Source organism: Sturnira hondurensis, unplaced genomic scaffold, assembly GCF_014824575.4.
Source record: "Sturnira hondurensis isolate 20B ecotype Veracruz unplaced genomic scaffold, ASM1482457v3 Scaffold0000022, whole genome shotgun sequence".
Taxonomy (NCBI): Eukaryota; Metazoa; Chordata; class Mammalia; order Chiroptera; family Phyllostomidae; genus Sturnira; species Sturnira hondurensis.
In genome coordinates, this window is record NW_028072653.1 from 1,948,157 (window position 1) to 1,972,569 (window position 24,413).

Below are 24,413 nucleotides of genomic sequence, written 5' to 3' on the forward strand. Positions count from 1 at the left end.
AGGTCCTGCTCACTCTTGCATTCCTGACAAGCTTTCTTGAGTGGAATGGACTCTCCCTAGCCTGTGAGGTTCTATGTAATCTTCTGGCTTCGTCTCTTTGTCACTTCCCTCCATTCCTCTGGCCTTTAGGCGGTTCCTCAGCTACGCTAAACTCTCTTCAATGTCAAGGCCTTTGCACGGGCGGCTCCTTCTGCCAGGAGACCTCTTCCCCCAGCCTTCCGTGTGGCTGTCTCCTGCTTCAGTGCTCAGCTTAACAATGAACCCCTCCCTGGTACTGATTGGAAGGGACTTCAGAGGGCCTTGGGTGGTTGGGGGGCTGGAAATATTCTGTTCCTAGTCTGCATGGAGCTAACAAAGAGTGCACGAGTGTAAACATTCATTGAGCTGTCTAAGATGTGTAGACTTTACTGTATATAAGTAAACCTAAAAAGCCAGAATCAAAAAAAAAAGTCCACCTCTTTCCTGTCTCCTGTTATTCCGGTTACTCTTGACCATGGCTTGTGCATTTCCATCCTGGCACAAAATAACATTATCTGTGTGTTTTCTTGTAAATTATATACCCCACTAGAATTCAAGGCTCTTGAGGCCAGAGCCCATGTCTGTCTTGTTCCCCGAGGTAGCTAGCTCCCGGAGTGTAGCACAGTGCCTGTCACCCAGTAGGTACTAAAAACAAAATAAAACAAACAAAAAAAAAACAGTAAATGGATAAATGGAAGGATGGATAAAAAAGCTTGGATTTAATGGTGTAGAAAAAGGGGGCAGAGGAGGTCGCCCTGAGTCCGGAAGCTCCCGGCTCCCAGCCCCAGCAGACTGTCCAGGGGTCGTGCTCTGTAAGCAGAAGTCCAGGAGCCTGTTCATCGTCCCTGCAGACCCAGCGCCAGCCTGTCTACACTTCATTGGGGTCGTCCTGGTCGGCGTAGATGAGAAAGCCTGTGAAGAGGCTGTCGGTCCAGTAGGGGTCGTAGAAGAGCCCATTCTGCTCTGAGTAGAAGATCTGCAGCCAGACCTCATCCCCCTGCTTGAGAGGCAGGATGGTGGAGCCCGAGGCCACGTCGTGGTTGCCCGTGTTGGCGTCGAAGGTCCGGATGCGGTACTGGCCATTGTGCACCAGGCCGATGGCCAGGTGCTTGTTGGCCAGCGTGATGTCGTAGGTGAAGAAGTAGATCCCCGGCACGCTGCAGACGAACTTGCCGCTGGAGGCGTTGTAGTGACCGCCCTCGTTCATCAGGATCTTGTCGAACTTGATGGGCAGCCGCTCCCGTGGGTAGCTCTTGGTCACCGCCACTGAGAAGGCCGACTTGGCGTGGCCACTGCCGCAGCTGCAGGGGCCCGGGAGGCCCGGCTCCCCCTTCTTGCCCTTGGGCCCCTTCTTGCCTGGTGTGCCGTGCTTCCCCGGGGCACCGCTCAGGCCCTTGGGGCCGCGAGGGCCAGCCCGCCCAATGGCCCCAGCTTTGCCCTTTGGTCCTGGCTTCCCCCGGTTACCTGTCCGGCCAGGTGGACCTGGAAGACAGAGCAGCTGGAGTTATGAAGGGCCCTCGGAGACCTAGGCAGAGGCTGCGGGCCTTGGCTTTCCACCTTTGGAGCCAAGCCTCCGGGTAATGGGAAGCACAAGAGGACTTTGGAGTCAGTGGGAACGGGCGCAAATCCCGATGGTGTTAACCTGGGGCGCGTCTCGAAGTCCTATCCGGAAAACGGGAACAGTGACACATTCCAGAATCATTGGGGGTCGGGGCAAAAATAACACAAGTCACAACCTTTTCTTTTCCTGCCTTCTAAGGAAGAGTCTGGTTTGTCTGCCCAAACAATATACAATGGGTTGTGCTGGCAATGGGTGAGGAGAGAGTTGAGAGCTTTCTGACCTCAAAACCTTGACCTTAGTGAAATCCCTGCCTATTGCACCAGCTTTGCCCATGCGCAGGAGGGAGTTTAGTGCGGCGCTGCTTACCGTAGTGAACACCAAGAATGACTAACTGCCCACGCAAGGGGAAATGACGGAAAAATTGTGGTCCACCCATAACGGGCAGTCCTATGCAGGAGATTTTAAAATGAGGCAGACTTATGTGCACTATGTGAAAACCTCTTCAAAATATCCCGTTAAGAGGAAAGAGCAGGTGGAGGATTTTTTTTTTTGTTCAAAGCCACCCACCATGCTATTTTATAGCCATTTAATTGCATGGAAGATTGCCTGACCCACAGTAAGCATTTGCTGGATACACTCGGCCTACCCTAGGCTACATTTCCTGTGGAACAGGTCTTGGTTCTTCATGCCTCTATTTCATAAAATGTGCATTTCTTTCAGTATGACATTTTTGGCCCATGATTACATTGAAAACATTTATTTTCATGTCCCCTAAACTCAATACAACACCTTCAATAAAACAAATTATGGATAAAGAGTTGAAAACTGTTTTCACATCCAAACACAAATGGACAGCTGGTATAACAGGTAAACAGGCAGAATCGGGTGTTGGTGTTTGGAAAAGCCTGCTGAATGCCAATCAAGGATCCTGCTCCTGAAGGTTGTTGGCACTGAAGAACATTCTAGCCTCATCGTAACAAGGCAACTCTTTATTTACCACCGCATAAATTGGGTGTGTAGAAAGTAATACAGGCATTTTACACCCTAACAAGATACTCTGCTTCTTACATGTATGCATGTAGACATTTTACTGTGGTGTAGAGTTTGGGGTTAACATGTCATGTATTTTTATTTTTCTTGGTTTAAACAAGTGGGAAGTAGATTACCTAACAGTCTTTTCTGGCTGAACATCTAATTTCAGGAACAGATTGCTTACACCCAGCAATGCCTGGCATTATTGTACACTGTGTAAATACATAGAAAAAGGCCAGGGAAGATACACATTTAACCAGTTATCAGTGGTTACCTCTGGGGGATGAGAGGAGGACAAGAAGGGGGTGCAAATTAAGGGGGACTCTTGTTTTATTTGTGTTGCTTAAATTTGTTACAGAGAAAATGTATTTGTGTATTACTCATGCGATTAAAAATAAATAAAAGGAACGGGGAAAAATAAAACTAGGAAAGGTCACAAAGTTGTTCCTTGAAAAAATGAAAATAGCCCTGGCTTGCACGGCTCAGTGGATTGAGTGCCTGCCTTCGAACCAAAGGGTGGCTGGTTCAACTCCCGGTCAGGGCACATGCCTGGGTGGTGGGCCAGGTCCCTAGGGGGAGGTGCTCGAGACACAATGGCAGACACGTTGATATTTTTCCCCCTCTTTCTCCCTCCTTTTCCCTCTCTAAAACTAAATTAAATCTTTAAAAAAGTGAAAGGAAACACAAGGTGGGAGAAAGAGCTAGGAGAAGAGGAGTAAAGAGAGTCATTTTGGATTTCAGTTTTTTGGGGCGGATGAAAAATAAGGAAGCTTACTGGAAAGCGAGGTGCTTCCTTCTTGATGACTTTCCCGAGAAATTTCAGGAAAAGCCGACTTCCTCTTCAAGACCTTTCTGGAGATGGGTTTACACGTGTCTGTCAGGGGCAGGTGGCTGGTGGTGGTCCTGCACTCCGGCTGGTCCAGGAGTAAGCCCGAGCTTTATCTGGGTTACACACGTCAGGGCTTCCCACTTCTCGACACTGCCTTCCTCGGCGTGTTGGATTAATTCTCAGCAGAGATTCAGTGCGTGGCAGGAAAGGTGGCCAAAGGCAGCCCCACGCCTGCACCCTCACAGCTCTTGGCCGAGAGGGAAAAGCCAGTGGCAGAGACCTGTTTCCTGCCCTAGGGTTCCTGGGGTGAACGTCAGGGAGAGCTTGGGCTGGCCCTGCACGGAGCACATGTCCAGATCCGAATCTTCCACTGCAGTCGGGAAATGGGGTAATGCTCTGTCAATGTTAAAATTCCATACAGATAAAAGCTATGGTTTCCCTGCTGCTTCATATGTGCATTCTGGGGTGCTGCTGATGCCGGAAAGTATTTGGTTGCTAGGGTGAGGGTCTGGAGGTAGAAAGAAAGTCAAGGCTGAGAGGGCGTGTAGATAGATAGTATTCAATGTGTTTGCTGGCTGCCTGGCATCTTTTTCTTTGCGGAACCGTGTTTCACTGCTTTATGTGGTCCCAGTGAGGCTGTCAATCACAGTGACCAACTGCCCTCCCACCCAATCACACACACCCAGGGGTGGGCACAAGGCCTAGTCCAGGCAAGTGGTGATACCTCACCTCCATGATCAAAGGGATTGGTCCAGGATGCACGTGTGATCGGGGAGGATCAGTCATCCTGAGATTTGCTCTATGGGTCAAACCATGATGAGGAAGGCTTGAGCCCACCAGGAGCCATTTCAGGACTTCCAGCCTTTGCGAAAACCAACACACAGAGAGAAGCAGAGCCTTGACAACAATATTTGAGCTCCTGGATCCAGCCATTTCTGAAGCTTAACTCTTGGGCTTCTCCATTGCATGAGCCAATAAATTCCATTTGGGGCTATAAATTGGGTTTCTGCCCCTTGCAACCAGAAGGGGTCTGAGTAGTATTTCAGGAAACCTGCCCAAAGTCATTCAGCAAACCAATGGTGTAGCTGGGGAAGGAGCATAAGATTTAATACCCCCTGTTTCAGGAGAACACAGGCTTGTTTTTTAAAGGGATGTTAATTTGGCCGATAATGACACGGGCTGACACCAGTTTTCAGCTCTCTGTGCCAGGTGCTGTCAAGACCAGGTGGGCACAGGAGGGGCAGGCGCTGGGCCTCTTACCTTCCTCTCCGCTGTCCCCCCGGTCCCCGTCCTGGCCATCCTGGCCGTCTTTGCCAGGAAAGCCCATCCTTCCCACCATTCCTGAGGGCCCTGGAGCTCCTGGGGGACCGGGTGGGCCCTGGGGGCCAGGTAGGCTGCAGACCAGCTGAGGGGAGCCCTTCTGGAAATCCTTGTGGGTGAAGGCGCCAAGCAGAGGGTCGGCCGCACAAGGGAGTGTGCAGGCCAAGAGCACCCAGGGGATCATGGTGTCACCTGCAGGAGGCAAGAGAGCTGTGAGCAGGGAGTGCGGCCACTGCTGGTTGTCAGAGAGGACGCAGGGGAGGAGGCGGCCGCTGGGAGACTGGATGCTATTTCTGGCTCCTACTTGCTACACTGCATCACATACATACGAGTAGCTGGACCATGTCATCATATCCCGAGTATATATTTGGATGAGCTGAGCCCAGAATATACTTTAGAGGGTCTTGGGGTGAGGCACTCGTCCTCACACCACCCTTGTCCCCTGGAGTGGCAGGACATACGGCCCAGTGAGAGCTGACTGGGGCGAGCTGTGGACGGAGAGAAACAAGCCACGGTTTCATTCAAATATGTGACCCACATGGAAAGCTACAAGGGCAGAAATACTTCAAATTGCAGGTGCTGATTTACAGCTTGCTGCTTCTTCCAGGGGTCTCAGGGTAGCCCACTGTGGGGGACGGGGAGTGAGGCTTCAGCTCTGAGTGACACTGGCAGGCCACGGTGGCATCTCCTCTGCCAGGTGCTCTCTGGGTGCCAGGCACGGGCTGAGAGCCTTCCAGATGTTTCTTCACCCCCACACATCCTTCCCCGGTAGGTACGAGTGAGGAAATGGAGGCCCAGAGAAGTTCACAACATGCCTGGCCCTCCGTTAGCAGGTGGCAGGGCTGAGATTTGGGCCACGCCGGGCAGAGCCAGTGCCTGCCCTTTCGTCCCAGGTTACACTGTGTCCTTCTTTTTTTAAGTTAGAAATACCAATTGGAATAATATACTCACATTGTTTCTAAAATCAAACAATACCATAAGGCTTATAATAAAAAACTGCTCTCGCACCCATCCTTAACCTCAAGCCCCGCCCCAAACTCCTTCAGCTATTTCTCCTGGAAACTGGTGCCCTAGACAGCCCGTGGGTCCCAGACTCTCCGTCTCCTTCCCTCCGGACTTGATGAGCGAGAGTCTTGGGAGACTGGTCAGTGTGACTTGTGAGCTGTGACACAGCGACACTTTGGGGCTCCCAGAAGGGAAACCGCATTATGCAAGCAGGTTTGGACTGGTTTGGAAAGCTGCGATCTGCAAACGTTTTGGACAAGGGCGAGAGAGGGAGAGAGAGGAAGCGGTGTGGACCGCTAGACCAAGACAGGCAGGAGAGCAGGGCAGCATGTCCTTCAGTCGCCCATCCCTTCTCTCTTCTGACCTCCACTCTCAGCCTCACATGCTGGGCAAGAGGGAGGAGGGCCTGCTTTCCAGCCTCTCGGGACAGCAGGGACAGGGCTCAGTGACAGCTGGCCCAGGGCAGGCCCCAGCGTCAGGGTGGAGGAGCTGGGCTCTGGAACACGCAGGGAGCAATGGATTTCTGGGAGCTGGAGGTTCCCGTGGCTGGAGCCAGGGACTGTTTTGGAAATAAAGGCGGGGTGACTGGATTCAAGTTCCAAACCTAGAGGGCGGGAGAGGAGAGTCTCCGTGGCCCCAGGGCACCTCTCAGAAAAACAAGCCCCAAATAGCCTTGCTCCCGGCCCTCCCGGCCCTCCGGGGTCTGGCCCCAGCAGGCTACTCTCCACACCAAAGTGGTGAGAAAACCTGGGCGTGGGGTGCCATGACCCCCAAGGAATCCACACAGGTTAACTCTCCCAGGTCTTTTAAATAAATTCAGCATCACAAACTTGGGGAGAGCCCCAAACAATGGTCTCATCTAATCTCTTCAGTTAGGGACAGGAAAACTGAAAAAGAAACTAACTGGCTGTACGGGTGTCTACAATGCCCCAGGCATTGCGTGCTGCTTCCTACCTGAATGCTTTTATTTGCAGCTTACAACAAATCCTACAAAGGTGGAAAACTTCCTGTTATGTTCTTCAGAGGTTCTAAGAAGTCAAATGATTTACCCAAGGTCACGGGATTGGAGCAGTCGGGGCAGCATTTGAACTCGAGTCTACAGGGCTTGGAAGACCCCACTGAGACCCCTGCACCTTGCTGCCTTCTCCTGGCATTTCTCCTGGTATTTCTGCTTTACAGAAGAGGAAACTGGAGCTCAGAGAGGCCAATTTGCTCATGTTTACACGACTAGCTCATGGCAGAAGTTCTATTTGAACTTGGGTTTGGCTGACCCTGATGCTCAAATGCTTTTCATTATGTCAGCATGTCTGATTTTTCCTCCTAAATATCCCAAATTACAGGAGAGACCTTGAAGTATGTGGCAAAGCTACACAGAGCAATAGAAGATTTCTTGGATATTTTGTATTTTGTCATTTTATACACGCGCGCGCACACACACACACACACACACAAAGACGTGACTTTAAAAATGTTAAGAGCGATGCTTTTTCTCCCTCGGGACACTTGAGTAAATCGATGCGTGAAGAAAACCTTCTGTTCTCTGAGAGGTCTGCACTTGACTCAGCCAAAATGATGGGGGTCAGGGTAGAGGGGACAGCCTCCTGGGCTCTGATTCCCCACCATGAGCCTCTTTGGAGTGTTCACTGCTGGGTATTTCCTGGGGCTGATCCGAAAGACCAGGGTGCACAAGAGCACACCCAGAGGCCATCAGCTCATTCCTTGCTCGGACCTGGCAACAGCAGCCTCCATGATCTCTTGGTCCTCTCCCTGGCCCCCCATGGACACTCCATGCTGAAGCCAGAGGGACCCTTTAAAAGCGTAATTCAGGAGCATCAGTTCCTGGAGGGTCTTACTGCAGTGGCTACTGGTTACAAATAGCAAATGTAGGAACCCCTGACCATGTGACTCACCAGACCCTAAATCACCCGGCTCCCCCCACAACCCCACCCCACCCCCAGCTCCTCCCCACCTCTCCTCACTCCTCCAGACACCCCTTCTCTTTCAGACCGAACTCTGTTCTGCCCCTCTTTCTGACACCCAGGGGCCCCACCCTCTGGCATGCTGACTCTTTACTCGGTGTTTCAGCGTCAACATCACACCCTCCAAGGCCTTCCTGATGGCTCTCTCATTGGTCCCCAGCTCCTTGCTTGTGTTCTTTCCAGCCCTGCAAGCTCACCTGTATTCCCTGCCTTTGCCTGCCTACCTGCTTCTGGGCCTGCTGCCTCCCCACTCTGTCCCCCACTGACACGGAAGCCCCACGGGAGTGGGGACCACAGCTGACTTGCTATCTCCCCGAGTTTCCAACTTTCTTGCAGTCAGTAGGTGTTTAAGAAATACTTCCTTGATTAGTGAGCATTTGATACCCAGAGTCTACCCTCAAGAACATCCACAAAAAAGGGAAAAGAAGGCGGTGGACTAAATCCAAAAGGGCGTCGATACTCTTGGGTTTCAATAAGTCATCTCCTTCTTGTTTTTTTCTGACCCAAACTAGACCTAATCCCTCCTTCCTTTTGACCTCCTAGAGCACAGGGACCCCACCCCAACTCCGGGGGGGGGGGCGGGCCGTGCAGAATATTTTCCATATAGCTGGTGCTCCATACATTTCTGTTCAAGTGATCAGAGGGGGGAAATGTATTGGTCCCTCCTCACCTTTTAAAAACAATCTTAGCTCCTAAATTGTCCTTTCTGGCGTGAGTTGAATCATGAGTTGCTAAACTTGGACAAAGATCTTCAGTCTGGTTCTAATTTGCCCACTACCTGGCCTTCTCATCTCTCCTTTAAGCAGCTAATGATTCATAAATATACAGGTTCTAGGAAAATGTTAGATGCTACAGGGCCCCAGCCTAAGCCTTCTTCCTTCTCCGTCTTCTCCCAACCACAGGACCGTGTCCCCACGCCCCGGCCAGTTCCTTCCCAAGGGCCCTCCACCCAGACTGTGGTGTGGGAAGGGCCAGAAGTGGGACCTCTGACCCTCACTGACTCTACCTGAACATGGTCCTACCAGTAGAGATGCCAGGGACACTTGTCTGGGCCTTGAGCAAGGCTGCTAGGCCTGAGTTCTGAATAATCTCACCCTGGACATCAGAGGATATAAATTATGCTCAAATGAATTTGAGCTGCTCATTGTCCAGCTGTGACACACCGATAGGTAGGGGTGGTGTTTGGCTCAGTGATTAAGAGACGTGAGACACCTGGCTACTCAGTGTCCTCAACTATTCAATGGGAACCATAGAGTACCTACCTATCAAAGTTCATGTAGCTACAATGAGAAAATGTGTTCCAAGCTTCTAGCGCACTGTGTGACAGTGAATGCTCAGCAGGTGTGAGAAATCTGCCTAAAATGCCCCCTGATGTGGAGGGGGCACTCTCCTTTCTCCAAAGCCTTCGGATGGCCACCTGCCTCTTCCTCCCCCACTCAGGTCTAGTAACCTCTCCCCAGAGGGGCCTGCCCCAGCTCCGGATCGAAAACAGCCCAAGTCAGACCTCCCTGGCTCAGACCTCCCTGGTCTGTCTGCCAAAGCACGTGGCTCAAGCTGAGATTATATCTTTCTTTCTTTCCTGACTCGTTACCTGTCTGTGTCTTTCCTCTGGTGTGGAAGGGCCAGGAAAGCAGACGCCCCGCCCCTCTTGCTCTGTGTTCTGTCACTAGAGTCCAGCACGGTGACCACCCACATGCAGTGAGTGCTCAGCTCACAGTTGTTCCAGCCTTGAATGGAAAGGTCACTGGTAATAAAAGAGCAAAAAGACCAAAAGCGGACGGATGACATGCCGCACTTGGCTACTGAGGGAAACCCAGCGACACATATGCACTTGGATTCAGAAGACGTGGGTCTGCGTCCCAGCTTTGCAACGTGCTGGTCAACGGACTATGGAAAAGTCATTTCCTCTTATCTGGGCTTCCATCTCCTCAAGTACGAAGTGGAGACAGTAACTCTCACCCAGCTGCCTTGCAGGGTTGTTCTGAGAATCCAAAGGGGTAATGGGTGTCGAGAGCAAAACATAATACAAAAGTTAGAGTCTCATTTAAAATTATAATTGATGATGACTGCAGCTGAACTAACAGCATGCAGACCTGACCTGGCACTGGGCCCCGCCCCACCCCCACCCCCCCGGAATATTTCACAGGGAGGCCTAGTTCTGCGTGGGGGAAGGATACCTGAATCTGGCCTAACTGGGCAATTCCCCCAGTGTCGGGAGTTCAAAAGGAAGGGCTGGTGGTTGGAATGGGGGCCGGGCTTGCTTGCTGATGAAATGCGCTAAAAATTGGCTTTAATGGGACTGCAAATTCTGTAATGAGAGACACCCCATGCCCTCCCTGAATTCCAGGGAGCAACTTGGAAACAGCCCTCTCCAGGTTCTCTGAAGAGCTGAGACACCAACTGGAGGTGAGGGGGATGGGTGCCAGCGACTCACACATGGTGCTCACCCAGCATCCCCTTTCCTGGGCTGTCCAGATCATGGCCCATGTGGACACTCTAGCACGCCAAGTCAACAGTGCAGATCATGGCAAGTCATCGGACCCACTGGTCACAAGGCCCCAGAAAATATCTGAGCTCTCTCCTGTCTTTCCACCCCCTCTTTCTGGCTCAGTCTAGAAGAAGAAGTCTGAGGCCAAACCATGACCTAACGAGGTCTCGGAAGCCAGGGCCTCGCGGGGTTTTTCCCAGTGGCACTCCTGACAGCATGCCAGGAGTCAGCCTGGTGGGCACTGTACTAACACCCCAAATCCTTAGACATCGGCAAATGTGGCACGTGATGTGGTGGACGTGGAGCCCACCCCTCTGGGCCCTGGGCTACGTCAATTGCCTGTGCAGTGAAGTCCAGAGTCAGGCTCGGGGTGGCTGAGGCCAAAGCCCTCGAGCTTTGGACCTGCTCAGCACAGCAGTGTGCGAGAAGAATGCAGCAGGTTTGCCAGATGTGCGGGGAGGGACGGGGGCCTGAGGGTGTTCAGAGCCCTGTGTCCTGCTTCTCCCGAGGGCTGGGACCCTGTTTGCACAGTGCCGTCCAGCAGGCAGACAACACAAGGCCACAGGCCACTGTGAATGTCTTTACTGCCATGCTCCAAAGGTTTGAAAAAAGCAGATGGGATTAATTTTAATGCTATATGTTAGTCACCCTGATACATCTCAAACACCATCACTCGTAACCAATGTAACAACTACTGATGAGGTACTTTCCACTCTTTAATTGGCACTACGTCGTGGAAACCTGGTGTGTATTTCATGCTTGCAGCACATCCTTATTCAGAAAAGCCACGTTCCAAGCGCCCAACAGCCACACGCCGGCTACTGCCTCAGCTCTAAGCATAACTGCTCGGGTTGAAATCCCACGGACTAGCTGTGGGGCTTTTCACAAATTACTTATCCTCTTTCCCTCAGCCATGTCCTCTGCAAAATGGGGACGACGGTAAAAGCATCTACCTTACCAGGTTGTTGTGACGGTATAATGCTCCTAGAATACGGTTTGGCATAAGGGAAGAGGGATAAAGGCATTACCTATTATTATTTCATTATTTCTTGCCCTTCTGCAAATCAAGCCAGCTCATGGATGTTGGAGGTAACACCTGATACAAAAACTTGGACCAAGTTTATCATTGTAACTGTCACCAACTGTGAAAAACAGTGAAAACTAGTGAAAAACAGCCCTGGCCTTCCTCCAGGAGTCCTGCAGCATTTCAGGTGGAAGCCCCTGTAGTCCTAGAATAAATTCTCCATTTTCACTTAGGCTAGTTTGCGGTGTGTTTCTGCCGGTTGTCCACAGTTGTCCTAGGGAGGCTGGGCCTTAGTCTCTGCCTAGCCATTCTGCGCCGAGGGAAGGCATGCGGCCCCTGCCTTGGCTCCACGTGGCTAAGCCACCTGCTTGACCACGCTCCATAACACGGGTGACTAATACAGACAGAGGAATCAATGGGACAGTGCTTAGTTCTTCAAGTGACACAAGGCCAGTGGGACACCATGTGAGCTGGTGCTTGGCACCACGGCCTGGCGAGAGTGCCCAGTCCGTGATGTCACCCATTTTTACTGCCTTTGAAGCCAGACACTGGAATGAAAGGTGTGGTTGCTGCCCTGAGAGGCACAGGGTCTGGTTATATTGAGGATCCAGCCTGGCATAGCTGTGTGACCGGGACAGAAAGCACACCTCACCCTTCCTGTCTCTGTGTAGCGGGCTCTCTCTCAAAGGGCAGCCAGGACCACGCTGATGGCGGGGGGAAGAAATTTGGGGGCTAGGGGATTCCTTGGAATGGCATAGAGGGGCCACCCTTGAAGATCTGGAAACTGAGGGAGAGGAACAAATTCCGAGCTCCGAAGGGTTAGGGGGAAAAGGCTAGGTTTTCCCTGACTTCCCTGGGCCCACAGGTCTCCATGGAGCTCCCTCTGGTCAGGCCCTACAGACAGTCAGAATAACTCTTCAGAGATCTGACATAGGACTAGCCTTCAAGAAGCACAGAGCTGGTCTGGTGGTTAAGAATCATTTCCCAGCTATTTATTTAACCTCTGAGCCTCCGTTTTCTCATCTGTAAAAGGAGGAAAAAAACCCCCTAATACCGTATGGTGATATTTGAATCATTTGAATTTGAAATAGCACGATATGAACATATCCCTGGTTTCACTTGCTGGGTGAAAGTTTGCCAAGAACCTTGCAAGGCAGCACGAATGGTGATCTGCAAAGTGTGTTTCTGCTGGAGCCACACGGCAGCCCTATTCAAATCGGGAAACAGAAACCCTGCCATCCTTCTTTCGGCGGTGAGTTCTGGATGACACCAGTTTGAATGCTATGAGGTCTTTCGGAAGGCCTCCCTCACGGAGTGAACATGAACATTAAATGAGATCACGCAGTACCCGGCCCACAGGAGGCGCTCAGTAACAGCAGAGTCGTTCTGATGTACGAATAATACATGAGAAGGAGGAGAGAGATGGTGGGAGAAGGTTAAAATGACAGCCCCAGTTGGCATATGAGTTTGTCACCCCCGACCTTGAGGAAAAGGGAGATTCTCTGTGAATGTGTTCTCTATGCAAGTTGTGTGGTCTTGTTTCAAAGCTTTCTTTTTAAAAAGATGTTATTTATTTGTTTTTAGAAAAAGGGGAAGGGAGGGAGAAAGAGAGGGAGAGAAACATCAATGCGTAAGGGATGTATTGACTAGTTAGTTACCTCTTGCACGCACCCAATTGGGGACCTGGCCCAAAAGCCAGGCATGTGCCCTGACTGGGAATCGAACCAGTGATCTTTTGGTTTGCAGGCTGGCGCTCAATCCACTGAGCCACACCAGCCAGGGCTTATTTCAAAGCTTTGATGTTCATTTTCTCCTTTAATCTCCCCATAGTTTTAAGGCTGATACTACCAACCCCATGTAGCAAAAGAGAAAACAGAGCTCGGAAAAATGAAGTCATTTTTCCCAGGTCAAAACTGGGATAGAATCCAGACCTATTGGCTCTGGGCCCGGGGTTCATGACCCTGTACCATGGACGGCCCTTCTCTTTGGGCACGGGACCCATGTACACATACCTTCCAGGGCAGCTCTGTGAACAAGCCATTTACAGAAATCACAACCCCAAGGGAGGATTATTTCCTTGAAAAAAGATTCAGCAAAGAATTCCTTCAAAAACTAAACGTAGAGTAGAAGTTAAGTAACAGAAAATAAAATTTCTGCAGGGGTTCATCTCGCAGGGACAAAGCCCGACTGGCAGGAAGCTGTGAGTGTGTACACTCCACTCTGTGACCCCACAGTGCGCATTCCGGAGCTGACGGCAGCAGAGACTCGGACTGTGGAGAAGAAGTCCTGGTCATCTGTGTCAGCCGCAGGGGCACATGAGGATGAGAGAAGGAACAGCAACACAGGGCAGGATGGAGGGATTTGCAGAGAAAGAAATAGCTTCTTGGGGAATTTATTGAATATTTGGTAGAGGTAGAGTGTCTTCAAAGGTGAACCCAGACTGGTGAAAGAAGTCTCCATTTGTTCGTGCCGTGACGAGCTAAGATGCCGTTGTAAGAACTAAGTTAGGCCCATATAGGGAGATATACGGAAAGGTGGCCAAGACACCAAAAGTGAAAAAGGCAAGCAGCAGTAGGGAACGTAAGGTACGACTGTCTTTGAGTTAAAAAAAGACACATAAATATGTATGTGAAATCTCTGAAAGGATGCAACATCTTGTTAAAGGGGCTGCCTTTCAGAATTGGGAGATACATAGGCTTTTGCCTTTCACTTGCTGCCTTTTTGAAGTGTCTGCATTTCTTACAATGAACTCTGTTAGTTTTATGTCATTTAAGACAAAGGTAACCCTGCCATTGCTGGATGAGAAGGCAGGCAAGGCTGGTGTCCCTGCAGGGGCTGGGGGCAGTCGGACATCTCGGAAGAAATAGGGCCTGCAGCTCCCTCTGCGTGAGAATGAAGGGCGGCGGCAGGGGAGCTCCGAAAGCCTGGGGGCCCAGAGGGGGTGGCGGGTGAGGCAGCCATAATGCACGTGATCACCAGGTAACAGAGTGAGTCGGAGGACTGTGTAGACAGAGGCACAGAAGTGGAGAGTGGCAGAGGACAGACTTCAGACAATGCTCAGCTTTGGGTTGACAGACACAGGACACTGTGGTTGCTGTTGCCACTGGTTCAGCGCGGCAGGGACACAGGGCGTCTGGGAGACGGCCAATCGAAGGAGGGGGCTCTTGAAGGGCTCTAGGCAGGAGAGTTCTGTGGTGAAAGGACAGAGGAGGACCACCCTGAGGCTGTGCAAAGCACTTACAGTGTTAGGGGAGGGGCCTGTGCCGGGAGGCCACTGGGGACCACTGCCAGGCCTGGAACAGGGCACTGGCAGTGGGGATGGAGAACTAAAAACCAAATTTGAGGGAGGAGGGAGAATGAAGAGAGTTGTGAAGGATTGGGTGCAAATCTCTGCTTTCCATGCAGTACCTTTTGAGCTCAGTTTGCCCGTCTGTATAATGTGTTTAATTGAGCAAGTGTTGTGAAGAGTAAATGAGCTGATATGTGTTGACTGTGAGCGTCAGCTTGGGTATTGGACTCAGACTCATCAGGGTTCAACTCCCTTTATCACCACTTACTAGCTGCGCAACCCAGAGCAAGTCGTTAACATGCAAGTCGTTAACATGCAAGTCGTTCTGAGCCTGGCTCCTCTTTTGCAGATGCAGATAGGCTGTTGTCATGGAAATGGAAGAGCAGGAGCAGAGGGTTGGCAGGGTCTGGCACAAAACAGGCGCTCAATAAATGGTAAAACTATTGCCAGCACCAGGTAAACCACCGAGCACAGAGCCTGGCACACAGTAAGCGCTCAATAAATGTTAATTCACGTTATACATAGTTCAGAAGGCAGAGGTCAAGAGGGAGGAATCCGTGGACTGCCCAGCCTGCAAAGAAGGGGGGCTCGCAGTCCTCCCCTCCCACAGACTCCTATCCCCTGCCCCGCCCCGTCGCCGCATATCCCCACCCCTCCCAGCCCGCACCTTCCGCAGACAGCCCGCGGACACTCACCCTCGCAGCTGCCCGCCACGTCCCGGAGCGTCCGGAGCTACAAAGCTGTCGGCCCGCTCCGCGGCCCGCCTCCCGCGCCGCCCTAGGCATACTTTTCCCATCCCGTCACCGGCGGGAGCGCCTTCCTCCCAGTCACGTGGCCGCTCACAGCGCAGCGTGGCGATTCCCCCTTAGGAGTAGGTTTGGAAAAAACTTTTCAGCGCTGGCGGCAACTTGGGTGTGTCAAGGCATCTCTCCGTGTGTTTCAGAACCTGTCAGTGTATTTGGAGGTTTCCGTGCATGAAAGTGATTGTTACCCCGGCATATGCAAGGATGTGGGTACGTGCGCATATGTCTGTTGCTCGCACAGGAGCTTTCATGTCACTGTGGACCTGAGGGTGCGTGTGGGCATGACTGCTTACAACAGACGCATTTCCCTGAGTACTGAATATGCATGTACTTTAGAGTGAGAGTCATGCACACGTGTGTGTGTGTGCATGCATAACTGCTTGTGTGCAAACACACATCAGAGCTCATGTATGCACATGTACATGCACAAGCAGCTTGGTGTGCAACCAGAGAGTGCTTCAGCTGCTGGGTAGACCCGGCAGTGGCTGGATGTCTGCGCGCTGGGTGCATGTTTAAACGTGAATGCGAGCACACAACCACATATCAGTATGTACATGCCTGATGTCTGCGGGCACCTGCTTGTGCAGTGGCTCAAACCTCGGGTGTGTTTATATGCATGCACGCCTTGGTGTGGACTGTGTCTGGATGCGTGTGCATGCATAATGGTGCGGACAGGTGCCCCTGGTCGCGGTCCTCATCCAGGTAGCAAGCAGACACTAGGGGGAAAACGGCCCTCAGAGGCCTGGCTTTTGCTTCTCCCTCTTCCTTCCCCTGCTCTCTTCCACTCCCTACCAGCATTTCACTGGGCCGCCAGAGCATCTGGCTAACAGATGGTGTATGGCCCAGGGTTTACTGTCAGAATTTTAATGCAGGTATGCATTCGAATTCTAATGCTGGTTCCGCCATTTTAGACAAGTCAGCTGCTTCATAAATGGTGTTTCATTTACCGAAAAGTTGGGAGGACAATGTCACTGCACTGTCTTTGCCCCTAAAGTTGGGACAGTCGCCCATAAAGGTGTTGGTAAGCCACTGAACTATGTAGAGGACTATTACTAATATTACATAAATATTATTTGAGGATGAAAGTTGGTGGGCTCAACGACCATCTATTCAGCAAACATTTAATGAGTCTCTATTATGTGTCAGCCCCCAAGCTAGATGCTGGGAAGACAAAGGTAAACCAACTAGGCTTGGTGCCTGCTCTCACGGCAGTTGAGTCTAGCAAGGACAACTCAGGTTTTGACTGCAACGAGTGCTACAGAAGAGAGAAACACTGAGGAGAAAACTGGGGGGTTGGGGGGAAGCTTCGGGAAGAGGTTTCGGTTGAGCCCTGAGGGATGACGGAGACCCGTCTGGGTGCAGGGAGGTGTGAGTTCACTGCGTTTACGAAAGATGCCGTGTGAAGTAGAGCGTAGCGTGCTGATTCGCAGATGGCTGGGAAGGGGACTTCCGCCCGCTACCCGTCTGGGTAAGTCGGTCCGTTCCCAGATATGCTGGATCTGAAAAGGTGAGGAAACCCTGCTTAGAATGCGTGGAGCCCCTTCAGAACCTAAAGGGCTCAGGAGAGCCCCCCACGCAGGGTAGAGTAGGGATCTCTGTGTGTTACTTTCGGGGCACCACTGCAGCAGAGGCTGAGACTGCTGGCCTGTTCTTGCTGCTAAGGAAATGGTTAACCCCTGGCAACCAGCAAGCACTTAATGTCTCCTGGTTGCGTAAATGGAAGAATGAGGGGTGGATGGTTTTCCAGGTTTGGAAAGTGCCCGGGAACCTAGGTCTCCTGGAGCCAAGCAGAATCCCTGGGGCCTTGTCCCGTGGGTGCTTGCAGGGGGGGTGGCTTCATGCAGCGGGTACTCAAGGGTACTGGGAAATGGCTATTCCAGGAGCTGCCTCAAGCTACCCTGGGGCTCAGAACTCCCTCCCTCTAGCCTGTTTCTGTGTTTAGTTCAGCCCACAAACACCCATTACCCATTATGAGTGTAAGGACAAGGAGATGAACTTCTGGTCTACAAGGAAAATGAAGGAGAACACGCATTCCTCGAAGAGGTCAAACGCAGTAGCGCAGTAAGGAAGGTACAAAGCATTATAAGAAAGGAGGAGGCTATTCCCTTTTGTTTGATTCAGTTCAAGTCCTTTTACATCTTTTCCTACCTAAAGCACATGCCCAGCACCAAACAAGGAAAGAAGAATGACATCGTGATATTGATGGCCACAGATGTGGCATTGGGCTTGTCCACATCTGTCCAAACCTGTCTCAGGTGTGCCTTCCCATATCTATCTACTACAGAGGCCGAAAAAGGAAAAGCCCGTTTCCTGGACTCCTTGCTGCTGGAGCGCTCACTGTAATTTAGGTTTAGCCAGTCCTGTGTGCTTGTGCCAGACTGAATTGTAAAAAAGAATTGAGTTAGGTGGAGAGAAGACAGCACTCTGGGAGGAGTCGATTTTGCTGGTGCTGAACCAGAGATGCAGTGTGGCCCTGGGGTTCTGCCAGTGGCTGCCTCAGACTACACCCTGGATGGTGGGTTCCCATAGCTAGGCTGGACCAGTAGCTGCTCCCTGCACTCCTGGCTTCCCTACTGTGACAGAAAGTGGCGCTCCCTTGTGAGGTCAGCACAGTGGTGGCGTTCTGGGAATCATTCCTGGAGGCCCAGGCCAGAGCTCGCTGCGTAACAGTTCTAAATCCTCACAATTCTCTATAGTAAATCTGCTTCACACAGCAAGAAGGGTTTGGCATCCTCACTTGGACCCTAGCTGATGTGGAAGCCAGAGAAGGGAGAGGAATGCGGGTCAGAAGCAGCATGGACGGAATCCGGAGGACTGCCGTTCTTCCCTCTCCCACTTCCACCTCCTATCTTCAACCTCTCTTCACATAATCAGCCTTCACATCAATTAACCAGATGATTAGATCTGAAACAACAGCAATGCACAAGGCACTCTGCTTGACATTGGGCTCACAGCGGTGAGCAAGTCAGCGAAGTCTCGGCCACCATGGTGCTTATGAGGATACAGAACTGGGTTCAATTAGCACCCAAATGATCGTGCAATTCAAAACTGGGGTAAGACTTATGAAGGGAAAGAAGGGGGAACTGTGGGAGACGGTGGTGGCACGGGGCCTGTGAGAGAACTTATTCCGACCGGGCGGCCTGGAAGATCTCTTACGTAGGTGACACTTAAGCTGAGTGGCAAAGGACAAAAGAAGGCTAGCTACGGAAGGGGGCGGCGGAGGGGCGCCGAGAGAGGCCGGGCAGCAGCACCCGCGTGTGTAAAAGCCGAACTAGCCTTTCTCCACATCTTTCTAATCCTCCCGGGGAACAGCTGCAGGATGGAAACCAGGCACCGCAGCCTTTCTGCAGCCTAACTGAGAGCCCTCTGTTTTGACACCTTCCAGCTGGTTCTCCTATTTTTCCTGTGTGCCAGGGTTTCTCCGCCTCGGCACTATTGACATTTGAGGCTGGACAGTCTTCATTTGTGGGGGCCTTTCCTGGGCATCGTAGGACGCTTAGCAGGATCTCTAGCCTCTATCCTCTAGGAGACAATAGTAGTCCTCCCTTACCCGCTCCCCCATTGTAACTACCAGAAACATTTCCTGCATTGCCAAATGTCCCAACAGGGGCAAAATCACCCCTCATTGAGAACCACTGCTTGGGTAGCCCTGCTCTGGTTGGGGGTGGGGACTTCTTGCTGGCTCCTAGATGCACCTCCACTTAAGCAGTTTCCTCAAAGTAGTGCCCACTGTTGTGCATCACAAAGCCTCGCCCATATGTCTATTAGAAATTCATGGCTCTTATCTGCCAGTGTTCCTCTGCCCACTGGGGAAGTCTGTATGGATGACTCTCACGTGCATGGAGTGGCAGGGAAAGGGCGGACCCTCCTAGTGCTCTGCCTGCCCTCTGGCTTCAGGGGCATGTGGACCAGGTACCCTTTCCTTTCCTGTCAAGAGTCTATGTGGTGGGCAGGAGGCCAAAGCAGAACCAATCAGTCTTTCCATGTGATCTCCATGGGAGGGCACTGCTTTTCTTCTGATTGGTTAACTGACCACAGAACCCTGGGTTGCTCAGAGCCTATTTCCTCCTGCCTCGGGGAGGGAGCCTGCTTATCACAGGGGTTGATGACATCAGTGCACAAATAACAGTGGATGGGTGAAGAACTGACAGGTGGAAGCAAGTGCTGTGACTGCATTATTACACCCTTTGTTCAGACCCTTGTGCTAAAACATTCACATTCTCATATTCTCCTTCTTTGTTTAAGCTACTTTGTTTGTTGGTTATCATGGAAAAATACCTGAATACGGTATTCTTCAATGCCTACCTCAAATCTCTCCTCTTTCATGAAGTCCTCACAACACAGAACAGTCTGAAGAAAATGCTTTCTTTGAATTCCTAGCGGATTGTTTGCGGAAGCCGGCAGCCAATTTTGGGCCTCTCCTCCCAACTCTGAGTTCAGTGTCTGCTCATTAGCAGTTTGAAATTGTCATAGTGGGAATAATGAGGCTACAGAAATCGGCAAATGCTACAAATCAAGGCCGTCTTTGCCCCAACTAAGCCCCCAGCCTGCACGTCACTGTCTAAATCCCTGGTCAATTGCACCATCTGGACATCAGTCATGGACGGATGTGTGACACCTCTTGCTTCCCGAACACAGTGAGGTTGGGAGGACGCATGCCCCTGGCTTACACTCCATCTGAACCTTGAGATCTCAAAGCAGGAAGGGTCCTGGGGAATCACCTGGGCTGTGCTCTTCATTTCACAGGAGGACAAAGAGGGCCAGAGACTTCCAGTGACCTGGCAGTGAGCTGTGCAGTCAAGACAAAGGAAACCCAAGACCGTTTGGTCTTGTGTCCATTATTAAAATGTAGGCCTTCCTGTTTGCCTTTTTCAACCTTTTCTCCAATTTTTGTACAAAAGAGTATTTAGAAATGATTGCTGAATCATTCCAAACAGCTAATGGCCAAGACCCAAGCTGTCAATATTTACTTTCGACCAGGGGCTGTGGGCCTGCAAAATTCTCCAGTGTGAGATCATCCCAGATGGAGAATCACTAACGCAGCAGAGATGGAGACAGCTGTGGAGGGGGACTTGCTGCCACAGGATGACCGTGACATTGGAGTAAATGCTGGCAGCTGTGTGTATTATGCCACTTAGAGTGAAACAAGATGACAGCTGAACTGCGAGGAAGGCCTGGCAGATTTATAAAAATGAAAAATGTACAATTTAATTTTTGACATAGCTGTTCTATTTCCTGTAACATATCCTGAAAGTGAGTACAAGGATGTCCTTTGCAACCTTGTTTGAACTGATAGAAGGCTGGAAACAATCTAAATTCTTAGTAATAGGGGAATAATGAAATAAATCATTTTGCATACGTAGATACAGACGTCTATGTACTCTTATGGAATTATCTCCAAAATAAATTGTTTAGTGAGAAAACGAGCAGAACAGTGTGTTCAGTTGTCTCCCATTCAAGTTGAATAAGAAGAGGTGAGGAAAACACACACAAACACAAGGACGTAGGAGCATAATCTGTCTCCGGAAGGATACACAAAAAAATTACAGCACAAGAAGTTGTCTCTGGGGAGGGCAATTGGGAAACAGTGGTAAGAGGGAGACTTACTTTTTACTGCATGTCTTTTGGGACAATTTAATTTTTTAAAAATATTTTTTTTATTTATTTATTTTAGAGAGAGGGGAAGGGAAGGAGAAAGTGGGAGAGAAACATTAATGTGTGGTTGCCTTTCATGTATCCCCTACTGGGGAACTGGCCTGCAACCCAGGCACGTGCCCTGACTGGGAATCGAACCGGCGATCCTTTGCTTCACAGGCCCGCGCTCAATCCACTGAGCTACACCAGCCAGGGCATTGGACAATTTAATTTTTAAAACCACAAAAATCTATTGCTTATTTACACCCCTCCCTCAATAATTTTTTTTAAAGTATATGCTGTGTTACAGTTCTTGGAAGTTCTTCCTTTGCTCTTACGGGTATGCTGGATCTGGGGATGTGGCAGAGTTTAGAGACTTAATAATCATAAATCCCCAATAATTATATACTTGCATTAAAATATTTCAAAGAGCAGTCTGTTGCAATTGTCCAAGTTTGGGACAAGTGTTTCTCCTATTTTACAGCTGAAGAAACTGAGGTGCAGAAAAAGGCCATCTTCCCAATGTTTCACGGGGAGGGAGGGGCAGAGCTGGGGTGGGAGTGCAGATCTGATCCAGTCACACGTTCTGTCTGCTGGACCATAGTTAGCGGGCAGAGGAGGTTTCCTGGGGAGGAAAAGAAGAACCAGAGAGTTCTGAGGGGCTCTTCTGATCACATTTCAGGAGAGTTAAAGTCCCAGCACAGATGAAGTCAGACCGAAATAGACACGACTTAATTCAACGGGAAACGACCCAGGAAAGATCCAGCCAGTTTCCAGATGTAAGTTGAAGGGCCTCAGTTGGGGAGAATTCATTCTGGAATCTGATGCAACAAGCTCTTGATTAGGCTTCACAACTCAGTGTGAGGATCAGAAATGAACAGACATTTGATTTGAGGAAAATGCCCTGGCAGGGGCACCCAAACTTTTGGTGTCGCTGGGCCACCGTGGAAGGAGAGTTGTCTTGGGCTACATGTTAAATACACAAACACTAATGAAAACCAAAAAGTCTCGTGCTTTAAGCGAATGTGCGATCTTGTGTGGGGCCACATTCATAACCATCCTGAGCTGCACGGGGCCCCCGGGCTGCAGGCTGGACACCCCCAGAGAGGCTTCTGCTTTAGAGAATCAAGCTTTGAGAAAGCAGCATACGAATGAGTATAGAAACCAAGACTTTGCCAGCATCACTTTGGGAGGAAATATGAGAAATAAAGGCTCTATCTACCCCTGGCCTTTGGTTTGGAAGAAAAGCAGAAATCCCCGACTGAGAAGATGAGGATTGACTAAACTGCATAAATGAAATTTAGCTAGTAGCTAGAAACTTAGCTGTTGTGAAGCAGGAGACAAGTTTCTCTAACTCTTGTATTTCAAAAGATTTCTTTTAAATAATGCTCCACTTAACTTATAATGTGAATAATAAAAAAGTTAAAAACCTCAAAGCATACAAGAGTGTCTAGTGTGCTACCACTTATGAAAATATGCACCTTTATGTATAACCATCTCTTTAAAAATAACCTGGTAAGAGTGGCTGCCTCTGGGAAGAACCATGGAGCTGACACGAGGTGGGAGATTCAGCCTTTACTGTATGTTCTGACTCACCCTATGCCTGCAGTGCATACTAAAAATGAAACACACACCCTGGCTGGTGTAGCTCAGTGGACTGAGCATGAGCCAGCGAACCAAAGGGTCGCCAGTTCGATTCCCAGTCAGGGCACATGCCTGGGTTGCAGGCCAGGTCCCCAATAGGGGACACATGAGAGGCAACCATACATTGATGTGTCTCTCCCACTCTTTCTCTGTCCCTTCCCCTCTCTCTAAAAATAAATAAATAAAATATCTTTTGAAAATGAAACACACTCTTTTTAAAAAAAAGTTCAAAGGGAAAACATGCCTTTCTAATGGAGAGCTTTGGTGGTCGGTCTGTTAAGCAACACATACCACATTTGAGTGTGTCACTCGGACCCACTCTCCGGGGCACTGCAGCGCTGAGTGCAGGGAGGCCCTGCAGCAAGTCCGGGCTGTGGTGAGAATTGGGTCCAGTAGCAGTAGGAACTAATGGGTTCAAATGTGCAGTTTCCCCCACTTGCAGAGCTAGTCTCCTCACGTGCTCTCAGAGAGGGCAGCACCAGCAGCTGGTACACGTTCTTCCCACTTTTGTGCTACTAACACACGTGCCAGTCTAGCCAAAGCCCCTTCCTCAGACACTGAGTCATACGTCCGAGGGACCTCTTTTCTAATCTCAACCTCTCTCTGTGTTCACCCAGCCCTGGTGACGCTCGCTGCTTCCAGAATTTACTATCTCTGTATCCCCTTTGCCTTTGCAGTTCTCCAATTCCTAGTTAATGATTCTTTATTGTAGCTTCTATTTGTTGAAACACTGGTATGTTTCCTGTTTCCTACTGGACCCTGTTTGACACATGAATACCCATACATTTATACACGGATAGTTGCAGCAAAATGCTCACTGCATCTGGGAAATAGGCGTATCAGTGTTCATTGTATCACTCTTCCAACGTTTTGGTATGTGTGAGACCCATCATAATAAAACACTGGGGATAAAGGAAGGTCCTCTGAAAATCTGGATACGCATCAGCACCAGAATAAAAAGGCAAACCTGATAAAAGGTGAGAGTATCCAAAATCGCGCCATGGAGCTTTTGTTAGTAGAAGGAAATGATACATTGAAACCGTTTGCTCCAGAAACCAAACTGATCCCATTGTAAAAAAAAAAAAAAAAAATCCAAAACTAAAAACAAACAGAAATCTCAAAACAAAACAAAAACATCAAAAAAACCCTGAGTTTTCCATTTATATCTAGGGCAGGTTCTTCATACTGATGTCAGTGTCACCAAAATTCCAAAATTGAGCAAGTAAAATATGGCCTCTGTGGGAAAAAATGGAAAGGTCCTCTTGGGAAAGCTTACCCAACTGTTTCATCTTACAGGGAATAACACTGAGGCCCAGGGTAGGTGAGTGCTGTACAGAATCACACAACAAAATAAATGGAGTCTAAACTTTCCCATTGGCCATTCACAGGGAGACAGAAAACCAAGTACACAAAGTGAGTCTATTTGGTTGCCTGAGGCAGGNAAAAGGTAAACCTGATAAAAGGTGAGAGTATCCAAAATAGCAGCATGGAGCTTTTGTTAGTAGAAGGAAATGATACATTGAAACTGTTTGCTCCAGAAACCAAACTGATCCCATTGTAAAAAAAAAAAAAAAAATCCAAAACTAAAAACAAACAGAAATCTCAAAACAAAACAAAAACAAAAAAAAAACTGAGTTTTCCATTTATATCTAGGGCAGGTTCTTCATACTGATGTCAGTGTCACCAAAATTCTAAAATTGAGCAAGTAAAATATGGCCTCTGTGGGAAAAAATGGAAAGGTCCTCTTGGGAAAGCTTACCCAACTGTTTCATCTTACAGGGAATAAC

General features: G+C 49.9%; 1 protein-coding gene across 2 annotated transcripts; it reads right to left on the reverse strand.

Moving 5' to 3' along the window:
* Window positions 1-712: 712 nt before the first annotated feature.
* C1QTNF2 (C1q and TNF related 2) lies at window positions 713-15,306 on the reverse strand. Of its 2 annotated transcripts, none has more exons than XM_037066277.1 (3): window positions 15,241-15,306; window positions 4,701-4,952; window positions 713-1,500 (listed from the first exon to the last, which is right to left on the reverse strand). In XM_037066277.1, the coding sequence occupies exons 2-3, from the start codon at window positions 4,942-4,944 to the stop codon at window positions 887-889; spliced, it is 858 nt and encodes a 285-aa protein (XP_036922172.1). In that variant the 5' UTR covers window positions 4,945-4,952; window positions 15,241-15,306; the 3' UTR covers window positions 713-886. The 2 variants fall into 2 exon arrangements, with proteins under 2 accessions (XP_036922172.1, XP_036922889.1); XM_037066994.1 differs by lacking the exon at window positions 15,241-15,306 and adding an exon at window positions 8,415-8,466.
* Window positions 15,307-24,413: the final 9,107 nt, after the last annotated feature.